At 47.6% G+C, this 15,451-nt stretch overlaps 1 protein-coding gene across 1 annotated transcript in view; it reads left to right on the top strand.

Annotated features, from left to right (window-relative positions):
* LOC140389381 (A.superbus venom factor 2-like) overlaps positions 1–15,451 on the top strand; it is a 99,838-nt gene that overhangs the window by 17,428 nt on the left and 66,959 nt on the right. Inside the window, exon 7 of the mRNA XM_072473544.1 lies at positions 9,948–10,035. Within this exon, the coding sequence (XP_072329645.1) occupies positions 9,948–10,035 (88 nt within the window). The remainder of the gene's footprint in view (positions 1–9,947; positions 10,036–15,451) is intronic.

The following is a 15,451-nucleotide window of genomic DNA, read 5'->3' as shown; positions in this document are numbered from 1 at the left end:
AGGGCGGCCATTTTGCGTGCTTTTCGCAGGCTCCCACGCATGCGCGCACTGACCGAGGGGATGGCGCATGCGCGATGGCGTACCGAACATTCTGACGTCATGACGTGCGGCAACTGTGGCTCCGCCCACTTAAAGCAGCAATGTCCTGCAAAATCCCGACACTGTCTCCAATGTGGCAAGCTTGGCCACTATGCAGCCCTATGCAGGTCTGCTCAATCTACTACCTCTCGTCGCTCCAACCAGCCACGCAGGGATGTCCGAACCATCCAGCCACCGGTCACCGATTCCGACTTGATTCCGGACCTTGACACCGAGAACCCGAAAGCACCATTTCGGATGGGCATCATCACCAAACACAAGATGCTCCAGAAGACAAAAGCCAAGTCTCTCCCAATATTAAGCATTGATCCGGATAACGAGTGGTGTGCCACCCTCACGGTGAACCGATCCCGCATCCGATTCCACCGGGGCACCGGCGCTTCAGCCAACCTCATTACGCGGTCTGACCTCGAAAGCCTCCATGTCAAGCCTACCATCCTGCCATCCGCCTGCCAGCTTCTGGACTATAATGGTAATAGCATTGCTGCCAGTGGCTCTTGCCAGCTTGAAGTGTCGCACCGGTCATTAAAGGCTAACCTGCCATTCGAAATAGTGGGATCCACTAAAGCCTCCCTGCTTGGTGCTCAGCGTGCAAACTTTTAAACCTTGTCCAAAGGGTTCACTCCATGTCACCCGCTGACGCTTCCGCATCTCAGGACGCTGACTTTTGGACACAGCTGAACGCCATTATCACCCGATACCACGGTGTATTCGAAGTGTATCCCATACACTTGTAAAATCTTGTTAAAACCAAATGCCACGCCTGTGGTGCACGCACCTCGCAGGGTATCAGCACCCCTCAAGGACCGCCTCAAGCAGCAGCTGCAGGACCTCCAGGACCAGGGCGTAATTTTGAAAGTTACAGAACCGACTGACTGGGTCAGCTCGATGGTGTGCGTGAAAAAACCATCCGGCGAATTACGCATATGTATTGATCCCAAGGATCTCAACCGCAATATGATGAGAGAACACTATCCCATTCCAAAGAGCGAAGAACTGCGAGATGGCTCATGCCAAATTTTTCACCAAGCTAGACGCATCCAAGGGGTTCTGGCAGATCCAACCCGACGCATCCAGTCGGAAGCTCTGCACCTTTAACACCCCGTTTGGCCGGTATTGCTACAACCGGATGCCGTTTGGCATCATCTCTGCATCGGAAGTATTCCACAGAATAATGGAACAGATGATGGAAGGTATTGAAGGGGTTCGCCTATATGTGGACGACATCGTCTGGTCTACCACCCCGCAGGAGCACATTGATCGCCTCCAACGCATCTTACGACGAATCCATGAGCTTGGCCTCCACCTCAACAAGGCCAAATGCTCCTTTGGTCAACCAGAATTTAAATTCCTCGGAGACCACCTTTCACAGTTTGGCGTGCAGCCGGAGTGCTGACAAGGTATCTGCCATTAAGGCCATGAAGGCACCGGAGGACAAGAAGGCGGTCCTCCACTTCCTGGGCATGGTCAATTTCCTGGGGAAATTCATCCCTAATCTCGCCTCCCACACCACGGCTCTCAGGAACCTGGTTAAGAAGACGACCGAGTTCCAATGGCTCCCCGCCCTCGAATAAGAATGGCGGGAACTCAGGGCGAAGCTGACCATGGCCCCGGTGTTGGCATTTTTCGATCCGGCCAAAGACACAAAGATCTCCACGGATGCCAGTCAGTCCGGCATTGGAGCAGCGCTCCTTCAACGTGACAACGCCTTTTCATGGGCTCCTGTCGCATACGCGTCACGTGCAATGACGCCCACCGAACGGCGCTATGCGCAAATTGAAAAAGAGTGCCTGGGCCTTCTTACCGGAGTTGTCAAATTCCATGACTATGTATATGGACTCCCGAAGTTCACAGTCGAGACAGACCACAGGCTACTGGTCAATATCATTCAAAAAGACCTTAACGACATGACGCCGCGCCTGCAGCGCATTCTCCTTAAACTCAGGCGGTACGACTTCAAACTCACCTACACCCCGGGTAAGGAGCTCATCGTCGCCGATGCACTCTCCCGATCTGTCACCACACCATGCGACCCAGAGGGTTTCGTGTGCCAAATTGATGCTCAGGTGGCATTCGCCGCATCCAATCTGCCCGCCACGGACGAACGACTCATCCATATTCGTCGTGAGACGGGCAACGATCCCCTGCTCCAACGTGTCATGCGCCACCTGACAGACTGGTGGCTCAAGGGCCAATGCCCTCAATTCTATAACATTAAAGATGACCTGGCGGTGGTAGATGGAATTCTACTAAAGCTGGACAGGATCGTCATTCCGCACAGCATGCGGAACCTCGTCCTTGAGCAGCTCCATGAGGGCCACCTGGGAGTGGAGAAATGCCGCCGACAGGCCCATGAGGCAGTGTACTGGCCTGGAATCAACGAGGACATTGCCAACGCCATTCTTAACTGCCCAACATGCTAGCATTTCCAGCCTGCTCAGCCAAGGGAGACCTTGCAACCCAATGAGTTAGTCACGTCCCCCTGGACCAAAGTGGGCATCGACCTGTTCCATTCACTTGTCCGGGACTACGTCCTTATAGTGGACTATTTCTCAAACTAGCCGGAGGTAGTTAGGCTACACGACCTCACCTCAACTGCCTCATTCGGGCATGCAAGGAAACCTTCGCTCGCCATGGCATCCCGCTCACGGTCATGTCCGACAATGGCCCGTGTTTTGCCAGTCAGGAGTGGTCCAATTTTGCCAAACGATACAACTTCAGACATGTCACGTCCAGTCCCCATTACCCCCAGTCCAATGGCAAAGCTGAAAAGGGGGGGGCACATTGTCAAACGACTCCTGTGCAAGGTGGCCGATGCAGGATCCGATTTTTACCTCGCCCTGCTTGCTTACAGGTGAGCTCCATTGTCCACCGGCCTGTCACCGGCTCAATTGTTGATGAATCGCACGCTGCGGACGACGGTGCCGGCCATTCATGTCCCGGACTTGGACAACCTTCCGGTCCATTGTCGAATGCAGTTGTCTCGGGCCCAACACAAATCGGCGTATGGCACCTGCACCACAGATCTCCCGGCTCTGGCTCCTGATGACGAGGTCGTGTCCAACTTCCCGATGGTGGTTGGTCCGCCACCGCTGTGGTGCTCAGACAAGTGGCCCCCAGGTCATTTTTGGTTCATCTACAAGACGGCTCTCTTCTTCGCCGAAATAGGCGGGCACTACGACTCCTTCCTCGCTCGCCTCCAGATCATCATGTTCTGCCCCGCCGTCACGACGAACCCGTCACGGATTTTGCAGATCTCCCTTTCGCTCTGCCACCTTCTGAGTCTGGCACAGTCCTGCCCATTCCAGAACAGACAGCCCCTGACCCACTCTTGAGGCGGTCAAACAGAATTCGTCGCCCACCTCAGAGACTGAATTTATGAACTGCCTGAATTTATGGACTCTTTGAACTCATGAACTGATTGTTTTGTTACCCTGTTTGATTAACTCACTGGTTTGTACATACTGTTGTTCTAGATATATTTTGTTTTACATACTGTCCATCTGCACTAGACACCTTCCTATGTAATTATCTTAGAATTTCTGTACATAGTCCTGTAAATATGCTCGCATGTGCCACACATAGTTTGGAACATTCGCATACTACATTATTTATTGCCACAAACACACATTTTATTTAGAAAAGGGGGGGATGTCAAAATATACACATCAGTATATGGTGGTGCAGAGATACACACTGACTGACACACTGCAAGACCAATCAACTCACACAACACAGCAGCCAATCACCAGTTAGGGCACGGTCACTATAAAGACAGAGGGCACTAGTTTTCCCGCTCATTCAGGATGTAGCCTCTGAGACAGACAGAGCCCGCAGTCAGAAGCACAAACATCCACCATGTGCTAGCAGTATAGGCTGGTCAGGTTAGGCATAGGTCTTCAGTCAATCTAACATAGTGTTGACCCACAGTGCAAGTATGTTTAACAGCTCTTAGTTAAATAAAATAGAGTTGTACTATTACAAGTGTTGGTAGCCTGTCTATGTTACTGCTAAGGTAAATGCAGTCTCCACAGATCCAGAGTACCCAACACATCACTGCCATGTGCAGCCCACACAACTTATGCTACTCCATAGCCGTGAACAGGGAGGCTCATTGAGCTTCTGCCTCCTCTAATGAGTTGTTTCATTGTCCATTACGGCTCTGGGCCAGATATAGCAGGACCGTAGATCTTTAATCTGATCCTTTGGTTGTGGGCTTGCTTTGTTGCGTCCATTGCATGCTGCTTCTGAGCTCCGTCACATGACTTAATTGCTCTCTCGCAGTCCTCACTGAACCAAGGTTGGTAGAGTGAGAGATACATTGGGCCATGAGGTTACAGATTCTGACAGAATACAAATTTGCTGCTGATGGCATACAACACCTTTCCAATGCCCAATTTTTTAGCTGCTGGAACTGTTCATGATTTTGCTCATATAATGGTCATAGAATTTAGAATTTATAGTGCAGAAGGAGGCCATTCGGCCCATCGCGTCTGTGCCAGCCCTTGCAAAGAGAACCCTACTCCAGCCCACGTATCTACCCGGTCCCCGTAATCCACTAACCCCCACTTAACTTTTTTTGGACACAAAGGGCAATTTAGCATGGCCAATCCACCTAACCCGCACATCTTTGGAATGTGGGAGGAAACCGTAGCACCCGGAGGAAACCCACGTAGACACGGGGAGAATGTGAAGACTCTGCACAGACAGTGACCCAGCCAGAAATCAAACCTGGAGCTGTGAAGCAATTGTGCTAACCACTATGCTACTGTGCAGCCCTATGTTGGACATTGAGCAATTGCAGATCGCCAGTTCTCTATGTCTGGGTATTATCGTTCACAAGACATTCACTTGTCCTTGCCAAAGCAATGGGCTTAAGTCATTGAAGGTGGTAGGACAGGTGGAGAGAGCAGTTAATAAAGTTTAAGGTATTCTAGATTTTGTTATGGATGTAACAGAGTAAAAGAGCAAGAAAGTTATGTTGAACTTGCAGAGGATACTCAGTTTGTGTACAGTTCTGGGCACCACATATTAAGAAGGATGTGAACATATTGGAGAGAGAGTGCAAAGGAATTGTCCTGGGGATGAGAAAGCTCAGTTACGAGGATAGATTGTAGAGGTTGGGACTGTTCTGCTTGGAGAGAAGAAGGCTAAGAGAAGATTTGACAGAGATGTTCAAAATCATGAGGCGGCTGGACAGGGTAGCTAGGGAACAACGGTTCCCGCTTGTAAATTGATCAAGAACGACATGGCATAGATTTAAAGCGATTCACAAAAGAAGCAAATGCAAAGTGAGAAAAATGTCTCTTTCACACAGCGACTGGTCGGGGTATGGAATGCACTACCTGGAAGTGCGGTGGAGGCAGGTTCAACTGAGGCATTCTGGCAGTGGGGCGATGGATTATTATTTGAATTGAAACAATGTGCAGAGGTACAGGGGACTGGCACTCGTCATAATGCTCATTTGGAGAACCATGATGGGCTGAATGGCCTCCGTCTGTACCACAACAATTCTATGAAAGTAACAAAGCAAGGGGGGGAAAAAAGAGTGGATGTTCAATTGGCGATCAATTTTGTGTTGGGTGGGAATAACATCATGAAGTTTGTATGCTAAAGTCCTAAAACGGACTTGGCAGTCACAGCAAGGATTCTGTGTTTGCATTTTCTCCCCGTATCTGTGTTGGTTTCCTTCGGGTGCCCCGGTTTCCTCCTCCAGTCCAAATGTGGGCCAATTAGGTGAATTGGCCACGATCAATGCGCAGTGTTACGGGAATAGGGTGGGGTTGCAGGGGGTGGTGCTGGGGGGGGGGGGGGGGGGAGTTGGGGTGGGGGTGGAAGGGCTGGGCTGAGGCAGAGTGCTCTATCGTAAGGGTGGTGCAGACTTGATGGCCGAATGGCCTCCTTCTGCACTGTCGAGATTCTATGGACCTAATTGAGTGCATCGTTAGTTTTATGCCCTGACCAATTTAATTCTTTATTGTGGCCTAATCAGTGTAACATCAGGTGGGATGTAAATGCAGCCAACAATCCACCCAATCCCACAGGGAAGAAAATACAATTAAAATCAAGAGCGGGAATCAGGCAAGGTATGCCTCCATTTTCTAACCAGTTCCTGGCAATTAGGGGAGGTGTTGCATAGAAGTATTGGACAAGAAATATAAATGTCACCACAGTCCGCTCTCCCCTTTTCAATCTGCCTGTAGTGATTTAACCTGAGAATTCTTGCTCACCTGGAGTGGGACTTAATATAAGAACATAAGAACATAAGAACTAAGAGCACGAGTAGGCCATCTGGCCCCTCGAGCCTGCTCCGCCATTCAATGAGATCAAGGCTGGTCTTTTGTGGACTCAGCTCCACTTTCCGGCCCGAACACCATAACCCTTAATCCCTTGAATCTTCAAAAAACTATCTATCTTTATCTTAAAAACATTTAATGAAGGAGCCTCAACTGCTTCACTGGGCAAGGAATTCCATAGATTCACAACCCTTTGGGTGAAGACGTTCCTCCTAAACTCAGTCCTAACTCTACTTCCCCTTATTTTCAGGCTATGCCCCTAGTTCTGCTTTCACTCGACAGTGGAAACAACCTGCCCGCATCTATCATATCTATTCCCTTCATAATTTTATGTATTTCTATAAGGTCCCCCCTCATCTGTCTAAATCCCAACAAGTACAGTCCCAGTCTACTCAGTCGTAATCCAACCCCTTCAGCTCTGGGATTAACCTAGTGAATCTCCTCTGCACACCCTCCAGCACCAGTACGTCCTTTCGCAAGTAAGGAGACCAAAACTGAACACAATACTCCAGGTGTGGCCTCACTAACACCTTATACAATTGCAGCATAACCTCCCTAGTCTTAAACTCCATCCCTCTAGCAATGAAGGACAAAATTCCATTCGCCTTCTTAATCACCTGTTGCACCTGTAAACAAACTTTTTGCGACTCCTGCACGAGCACACCCAGGTCTCTTTGCACAGCAGCATGTTTTAATATTTTAGCATTTAAATAATAATCCCTTTTGCTGTTATTCCTACCAAAATGGATAACCTCACATTTGTCAACATTCTATTCCATCTGCCAGACCCTAGCCCATTCACTTAGCCTATCCAAATCCCTCTGCAGACTTCCAGTATCCTCTGCACTTTTTGCTTTACCACTTATCTTAGTGTCGTCTGGAAACTTGGACACATTGCCCTTGGTCCCCAACTCCAAATCATCTATGTAAATTGTGAACAATTGTGGGCCCAACACTGATCCCTGAGGGACACCACTAGCTACTGATTGCCAACCAGAGAAACACCCATGAATCCCCACTCTTTGCTTTCTATTAATTAACCAATCCTCTATCCATGCTCCTACTTTCCCCTTAATGCCATGCATCTTTATCTTATGCAACAACCTTTTGTGTGGCACCTTGTCAAAGGCTTTCTGGAAATCCAGATATACCACATCCATTGGCTCCCCGTTATCTACCGCACTTGTAATGTCCTCAAAAAATTCCACTAAATTAGTTAGGCATGACCTGCCCTTTATGAACCCATGCTGCGTCTGCCCAATGGGACAATTTCCATCCAGATGCCTCGCTATTTCTTCCTTGATGATGGATTCCAGCATCTTCCCTACTACCGAAGTTAAGCTCACTGGCCTGTAATTATCTGCTTTCTGCCTACATCTTTTTTTAAACAGTGGTATCATGTTTGCTAATTTCCAATCCGCCGGGACCACCCCAGAGTCTAGTGAATTTTGGTAAATTATCACTGGTGCATTTGCAATTTCCCTAGCCATCTCTTTTAGCACTCTGAGATGCATTCCATCAGGGCCAGGAGACTTGTCTACCTTTAGCCCCATTAGCTTGCCCATCACTACCTCCTTAGTGATAACAATCCTCTCAAGGTCCTCACCTGTCATAGAACATAGAACATAGAAATTACAGTGCAGGAGGAGGCCATTCGGCCCATTGAGCCTGCACCGAACCAGTTAAGCCCTCACTTTCACCCTATCCCCATAACCCAATAACCCCTCCTAACTTTTTTTGGTCACTACGGGTAATTTATCATGGCCAATTCATCTAACCTGCATGTCTTTGGACTGTGGGAGGAAACCGGAGCACCTGGAGGAAACCCACGCAGACATGGGGAGAACGTGCAGACTCTGCACAGACAGTGACCCAGCAGGGAATCGAACCTGGGACCCTGGCGCTGTGAAGCCATAGTGCTAATCACTTGTGCTACCATGCTGCCCTAATGAGGCATGGCCTCATTTCTATCAGTCACTGGCATGTTATTTGTGTCTTCCACTGTGAAGACTGGCCCAAAAAACCTGGTCAGTTCCTCAGCCATTTCTTCATCTCCCATTATTAAATCTCCCTTCTCATCCTCTAAAGGACCAATGTTTACCTCAGCCACTCTATTTTGTTTTATATATTTGTAGAAACCTTTACTATCTGTTTTTATATTCTGAGCATGTTTACTCTCGTAATCTATCTTACTCTTCTTTACAGCTTTTTTAGTAGCTTTCTGTTGCCCCTAAAGATTTCCCAGTCCTCTAGTCTCCCACTAACCTGTGCCACTTTGTATGCTTTTTCCTTCAATTTGATACTCCCTTATTTCCTTAGATATCCACGGTCGATTTTCCCTCTTTCTACCGTCCTTCCTTTTTGTTGGTATAAACCTTTGCTGAGCACTGTGAAAAATCGCTTGGAAGGTTCTCCACTGTCCCTCAACTGTTTCACCATAAAGTCTTTGCTCCTAGTCTACCTTAGCTAGTTCTTCTCTCATCCCATTGTAATCTCCTTTGTTTAAGCACTAGTGGTTGATTTTACCTTCTCACCCTCCATCTGTATTTTAAATTCCACCATATTGTGATCGTTCCTTCCGAGAGGAACCCTAACTATGAGATCATGAATCAATACTGTCTCATTACACAGGACCAGATCTAGGACCGTATGTTCCCTTCTGACTCAGAGGCGACAGTGCTCCCACTGAGCCACAGCTGTGAGTGATACTGTACTATAGACAATATAGAACATCACAGCGCAGTACAGGCCCTTCAGCCCTCGATGTTGCGCTGACCTGTGAAAACAATCTAAAGCCCATCTACACTATTCCATTATCATCCATATGTTTATCCAATGACCATTTAAATGCCCTTAATGTTGGCGAGTCCACGACTGTTGCAGGCAGGGCATTCCACGCCCTTACTACTCTCTGAGTAAAGAACCTACCTCTGACATCTGTCCGATATCTATCTCCCCTCAATTTAAATCTATGTCCCCTCATGCTAGCCATCACCATCCGAGTAAAAAGGCTCTCACTGTTCACCCGCACTAATATTCCATTGGCCCAGGGTAATGCATTGGGGCCCCAGAGTTTGAAGCTTAAATCCAATTTTTAAAAGTGCTGGAATAAAAATCCAAGGATGCCCATGAAACCATTGTCTATTGTAGTAAAAACCCATCTGGTTCACTAATGTCCTTTAAGGAAAGAAATCTGCTGTCCTCATCTGGTTTGGCCTACACGTGACTCCAGATCCACAGCAATGTGGTTGACTCTTAAATGCCTCTCTGAAATGGCCTTGCAAGCCACTTGGTTTAAGGACAATGGGAGGTGGGCAGAAAATCCTGGTTTAGCCAGCGATGCCCACATCCCATGAAGGATGAATAAAATATAACACCCCCTCAATTAATTTATTACAAAGTAACTGGAAAATGTTTATATTTTTATTGGAGAAGTGCATTGTCGTTCGTCAAATGGAATGATTCAACATTACACTTTAAATTTATTAAAGATATATATATGTGCACATTTTATATCACATCAATTTTTGTTTGACTGATTCATTCCTACAGTGTTCCGTAAATTTGATGTGAGGATAATCCCAGACCGTCAGTATTATGTGGTGACCGATAGCAGCTTTCCACTCACAATACAAGTACCGTACGTAATGCATTCATATCCTATAATGTATTTTTATGTGCAGAGAGAGATGTTTTTGACTTATGAAGAATTATAAGGTGCCTTTAACTTTACCAAATGTCCCAAGATACTCACATCAAAGTTTAGGTAAAAAGGCCAGAGCAGAAACTGTTAAATATCTCGGTTTTAAAGTCACTTTGAGAAGTAGGGAGAATGTTTTGGTGTGGTGGACAGTGTTATGTTGGGGTAAGACATTAGATTTGTCACTGAACGCTATTTCCTGCATCAGAAGTATTTGGGCGAGATTCTCCAGTTCCCCAGCTGCATGTTTCTCAGCGGCATACCGTTCCCTGGAGGTGGGATTTTCTCTTCCCGCTGCTTGTCAATGGAATTTCCCATTGATGCCACCACATGCCACTGGGAAACCTGCAGGACGGGAAGATAGAATCCCAACTACCAGAAAATTCAGGCCATTGTCTATTAGCTCTGACGTGTTATGGGAGTCACAGAATCACAGAGGATATACATTGCAGAAAAGACCCTTCGCCCAATCGAGTCTGCACCGCTGCATGAAAGACACCTGATCCGCCAATCCTCATCCCTTTGAACATAGAACATAGAACATAGAAAAATACAGCACAGAACAGGCCCTTCAGCCCACGATGTTGTGCCGAACCTTTGTCCTAGATTAATCATAGATCATCATTGAATTTACAGTGCAGAAGGAGGCCATTCGGCCCACTGAGTCTGCACCGGCTCTTGGAAAGAGCACCCTACCCAAGGTCAACACCTCCACCCAACACTAAGGGCAATTTTGGACACTAAGGGCAATTTATCATGGCCAATCCACCTAACCAGCACATCTTTGGACTGTGGGAGGAAACCGGAGCACCCGGAGGAAACCCACGCACACACGGGGAGGATGTGCAGACTCCGCACAGACAGTGACCCAAGCCGGAATCGAACCTGGGACTCTGGAGCTGTGAAGCAATTGTGCTATCCACAATGCTACCGTGCTGCCCTTAAGAACAAATAAATCTACACTATATCATTTTACCGTAATCCATGTACATATCCAATAGCTCCTTGAAGGTCCCTAATGTTTCCGACTCAACTACTTCCACAGGCAGTGCATTCCATGCCCTCACTACTCTCTGGGTAAAGAAGCTACCTCTGACATCCCCCCTATATCTTCCACCATTCACCTTAAATTTATATCCCCTTGTAATGGTCTGTTCCACCCGGGGAAAAAGTCTCTGACTGTCTATTCTATCTATTCCCCTGATCATCTTATAAACCTCTATCAAGTCGCCCCTCATCCTTCTACGTTCTAATGAGAAAAGGCCTTGCACCCTCAACCTTTCCTCGTAAGACCTACTCTCCATTCCATGCAACATCCTGGTAAATCTCCTTTGCACCTTTTCCAAAGCTTCCACATCCTTCCTAAAATGAGGTGACCAGAACTGTACACAGTACTCCAAATGTGGCCTTAACAAAGTTTTGTACAGCTGCATCATCACCTCACGGCTCTTAAATTCAATCCCTCTGTTAATGAACGCTAGCACACCATAGGCCTTCTTCACAGCTCTATCCACTTGAGTGGCAACTTTCAAAGATGTATGAACACAGACCCCAAGATCTCTCTGCTCCTCCACATTGCCAAGAACTCTACCGTTAACCCTGTATTCCGCATTCATATTTGTCCTTCCAAAATGGACAACCTCACACTTTTCAGGGTTAAATTCCATCTGCCATTTCTCAGCCCAGCTCTGCATTATATCTATGTCTCTTTGCAGCCGACAACAGCCCTCCTCACTATCCACAACTCCACCAATCTTCGTATTGTCTGCAAATTTACTGACCCACCCTTCAACTCCCTCATCCAAGTCATTAATGAAAATCACAAACAGCAGAGGACCCAGAACTGATCCCTGCGGTACGTCACTGGTAACTGGGATCCAGGCTGAATATTTGCCATCCACCACCACTCTCTGACTTCTTTTTTAAAAAAAAATATATTTTATTGAAATTTTTTTCCAAACAACAATTTTTTCCCTCTTACAAAGCAAACCTAACAGTAAAGAAATTTTTAACAGTACACAAATAACTAAACCCCATAATCTTTTGACATAAACTAAACTAAACCCCCCCCCCCACCTCCCCCCTCCCCCCCTCCCCCCTGGGTTGCTGCTGCTGGTCATCTGTCTTCCCTCTAACGTTCCCCTAGGTAGTCGAGAAATGGCTGCCTCCGCCTGGTGAACCCTTGAGCCGATCCTCTCAGGGCAAACTTTATCTGCTCCAGTTTAATGAACCCCGCCATATCGTTTACCCAGGCCTCCAGTCCGGGGGGTTTCGCCTCCTTCCACATGAGTAGGATCCTGCGCCGGGCTACTAGGGACGCAAAGGCCACAACGTCGGCCTCTTTCGCCTCCTGCACTCCCGGCTCATCTGCAACTCCAAATAGAGCTAGCTCCCAGCCTGGTTTGACCCGGGCCTTCACCACCTTCAAAATCACTCCCGTCACTCCCTTCCAATACCCTTCCAGTGCCAGGCACGCCCAAAACATATGTGCGTGGTTTGCCGGGCTCCCGCCGCACCTCCCACATTTGTCCTCCACTCCAAAGAACCTGCTCAATCTTGCTCCCGTTATGTGTGCTCTATGTAGCACCTTAAATTGAATCAGGCTAAGCCTGGCGCATGAGGAAGAGGAATTTACCCTGCTTAGGGCATCAGCCCACATACCCTCCTCTATCTCCTCCCCTAGTTCTTCTTCCCACTTTCCTTTTAGTTCGCCCACCACTCCTCCCCCTCTTCCCTCATCTCTTGGTATATCTCTGACACCTTGCCCTCTCCGACCCACACCCCTGAAAGCACTCTGTCCTGAATCCCCTGTGTCGGGAGCAGCGGAAATTCCCTCACCTGTTGTCTAGTAAACGCCCTCACCTGTATATATCTCAGGAAGTTTCCCCGGGGCAACTTATACTTTTTTCCCGATGCTCCCAAGCTCGCAAATGTCCCATCTATAAATAAATCTCCCACCCTCCTAATTCCCAACTGGTGCCAGCTCTGAAATCCTCCATCCATTCTTCCTGGGGCGAACCTATGGTTGTTCCTAATTGGGGACCCCACCAGGGCACCCCGCACCCCTCTCTGTCGCCTCCACTGTCCCCAGATATTCAATGTTGCCGCCACCACCGGGTTCGTGGTAAACCTTTTCACTCTCTGACTTCTATCGGTTAGCCAGTTCATTATCCAACTGGCCAAATTTCCCACTATCCCATGCCTCCTTACTTTCTGCAGAAGCCTACCATGGGGAACCTTATCAAATGCCTAACTAAAATCCATGTACACTACATCCACATTTACTTTCATCCACATGCTTGGTCACCTCCTCAAAGAATTCAATAAGACTTGTAAGGCAAGACCTACCCCTCACAAATCCGTGCTGACTATCCCTAATCAAGCAGTGTCTTTCCAGATGCTCAGAAATCCTATCCTTCAGTACCCTTTCCATGACTTTGCCTACCACCGAAGTAAGACTAACTGGCCTGTAATTCCCAGGGTTATCCCTAGTCCCTTTTTTGAACAGGGGCATGACATTCGCCACTCTCCAATCCCCTGGTACCACCCCTGTTGACAGTGAGGACGAAAAGATCATTGCCAACGGCTCTGCAATTTCATCTCTTGCTTCCCATAAATCCTTGGATATATCCCGCCAGGCCCGGGGGACTTGTCTATCCTCAAGTTTTTCAAAATGCCCAACACATCTTCCTTCCTAACAAGTATTTCCTCGAGCTTACCAGTCTGTTTCACACTGTCCTTTCCAACAATATGGCCCCTCTCATTTGTAAATACAGAAGAAAAGTACTCGTTCAAGACTTCTCCTATCTCTTCAGACTCAATACACAATCTCCCACTACTGTCCTTGATCGGACCTACCCTCGCTCTAGTCATTCTCATATTTCTCACATATGTGTAAAAGGCCTTGGGGTTTTCCTTGATCCTACCCGCCAAAGATTGTTCATGCCCTCTCTTAGCTCTCCTAATCCCTTTCTTCAGTTCCCTCCTGGCTATCCTGTATCCCTCCAACGCCCTGTCTGAACCTTGTTTCCTCAGCCTTACATAAGTCTCCCTTTTCCTCTCAACAAGACATTCAACCTCTCTTGTCAACCATGGTTCCCTCACTCGACCATCTCTTCCCTGCCTGACAGGGACATACATATCAAGGACACGTAGTACCTGTTCCTTGAACAAGTTCCACATTTCACTTGTGTCCTTCCCTGACAGCCTATGTTCCCAACTTATGCACTTCAATTCTTGTCTGACAACATCGTATTTACCCTTCCCCCAATTGTAAACCTTGCCCTGTTGCACGCACCTATCTCTCTCCATTATTAAAGTGAAAGTCACAGAATTATGGTCACTATCTCCAAAATGCTCCCCCACTAACAAATCTATCACTTGCCCTGGTTCATTACCAAGTATCAAATCCAATATTGCCCCTCCTCTGGTCGGACAATCTACATACTGTGTTAGAAAAGCTTTCTGGACACACTGCACAAACACCACCCCATCCAAACTATTTGATCTAAAGAGTTTCCACTCAATGTTTGGGAAGTTAAAGTCACCCATGACTACTACCCTGTGACTTCTGCACCTTTCCAAAATCTGTTTCCCAATCTGTTCCTCCACATCTCTGCTACTATTGGGGGGCTATAGAAAACTCCTAACAAGGTGACTGCTCCTTTCCTATTTCTGACTTCAACCCATACTACCTCAGTAGGCAGATACTCCTCGAACTGCCTTTCTACAGCTGTTATACTATCTCTAATTAACAATGCCACCCCCCCCCCCACCTCTTTTACCACCCTCCCTAATCTTATTGAAACATCTATAACTAGGGACCTCCAACAACCATTTCTGCCCCTCTTCTATCCAAGTTTCCGTGATGGCCACCACATCGTAGTCCCAAGTACCGATCCATGCCTTAAGTTCACCCACCTTATTCCTGATGCTTCTTGCGTTGAGGTAGACACACACCAACCCATCTCCATGCCTGCAAGTACTCTCCTTTGTCAGTGCTCCCTTCCCCACTGCCTTACTACACACTTTGGCATCCTGTATATCGGCTACCTTAGTTGCTGGACTACAAATCCGGTTCCCATTCCCCTGCCAAATTAGTTTAAACCTCCCTCCCAGGATAAGGTGCCCCTCTGGTTCAGATGCAACCCATCCTGCTTGTACAGGTCCCACCTTCCGCAGAATGCGCTCCAATTATCCAAATACCTGAAGCCCTCCCTCCTACACCATTCCTGCAGCCACGTGTTGAGCTGCACTCTCTCACTATTCCTAGCCTCGCTATCACGTGGCACCGGCAACAAACCAGAGATGACAAGTCTGTCTGTCCTGGCTTTTAACTTCCAGCCTAACTCCCTAA

The sequence above is a fragment of the Scyliorhinus torazame genome, chromosome 14, assembly GCF_047496885.1.
Source record: "Scyliorhinus torazame isolate Kashiwa2021f chromosome 14, sScyTor2.1, whole genome shotgun sequence".
Lineage (NCBI taxonomy): Eukaryota > Metazoa > Chordata > Chondrichthyes > Carcharhiniformes > Scyliorhinidae > Scyliorhinus > Scyliorhinus torazame.
The sequence above is the reverse complement of the archived record's forward strand: the minus strand, read 5'-3'. Positions and strand labels throughout refer to the sequence as shown.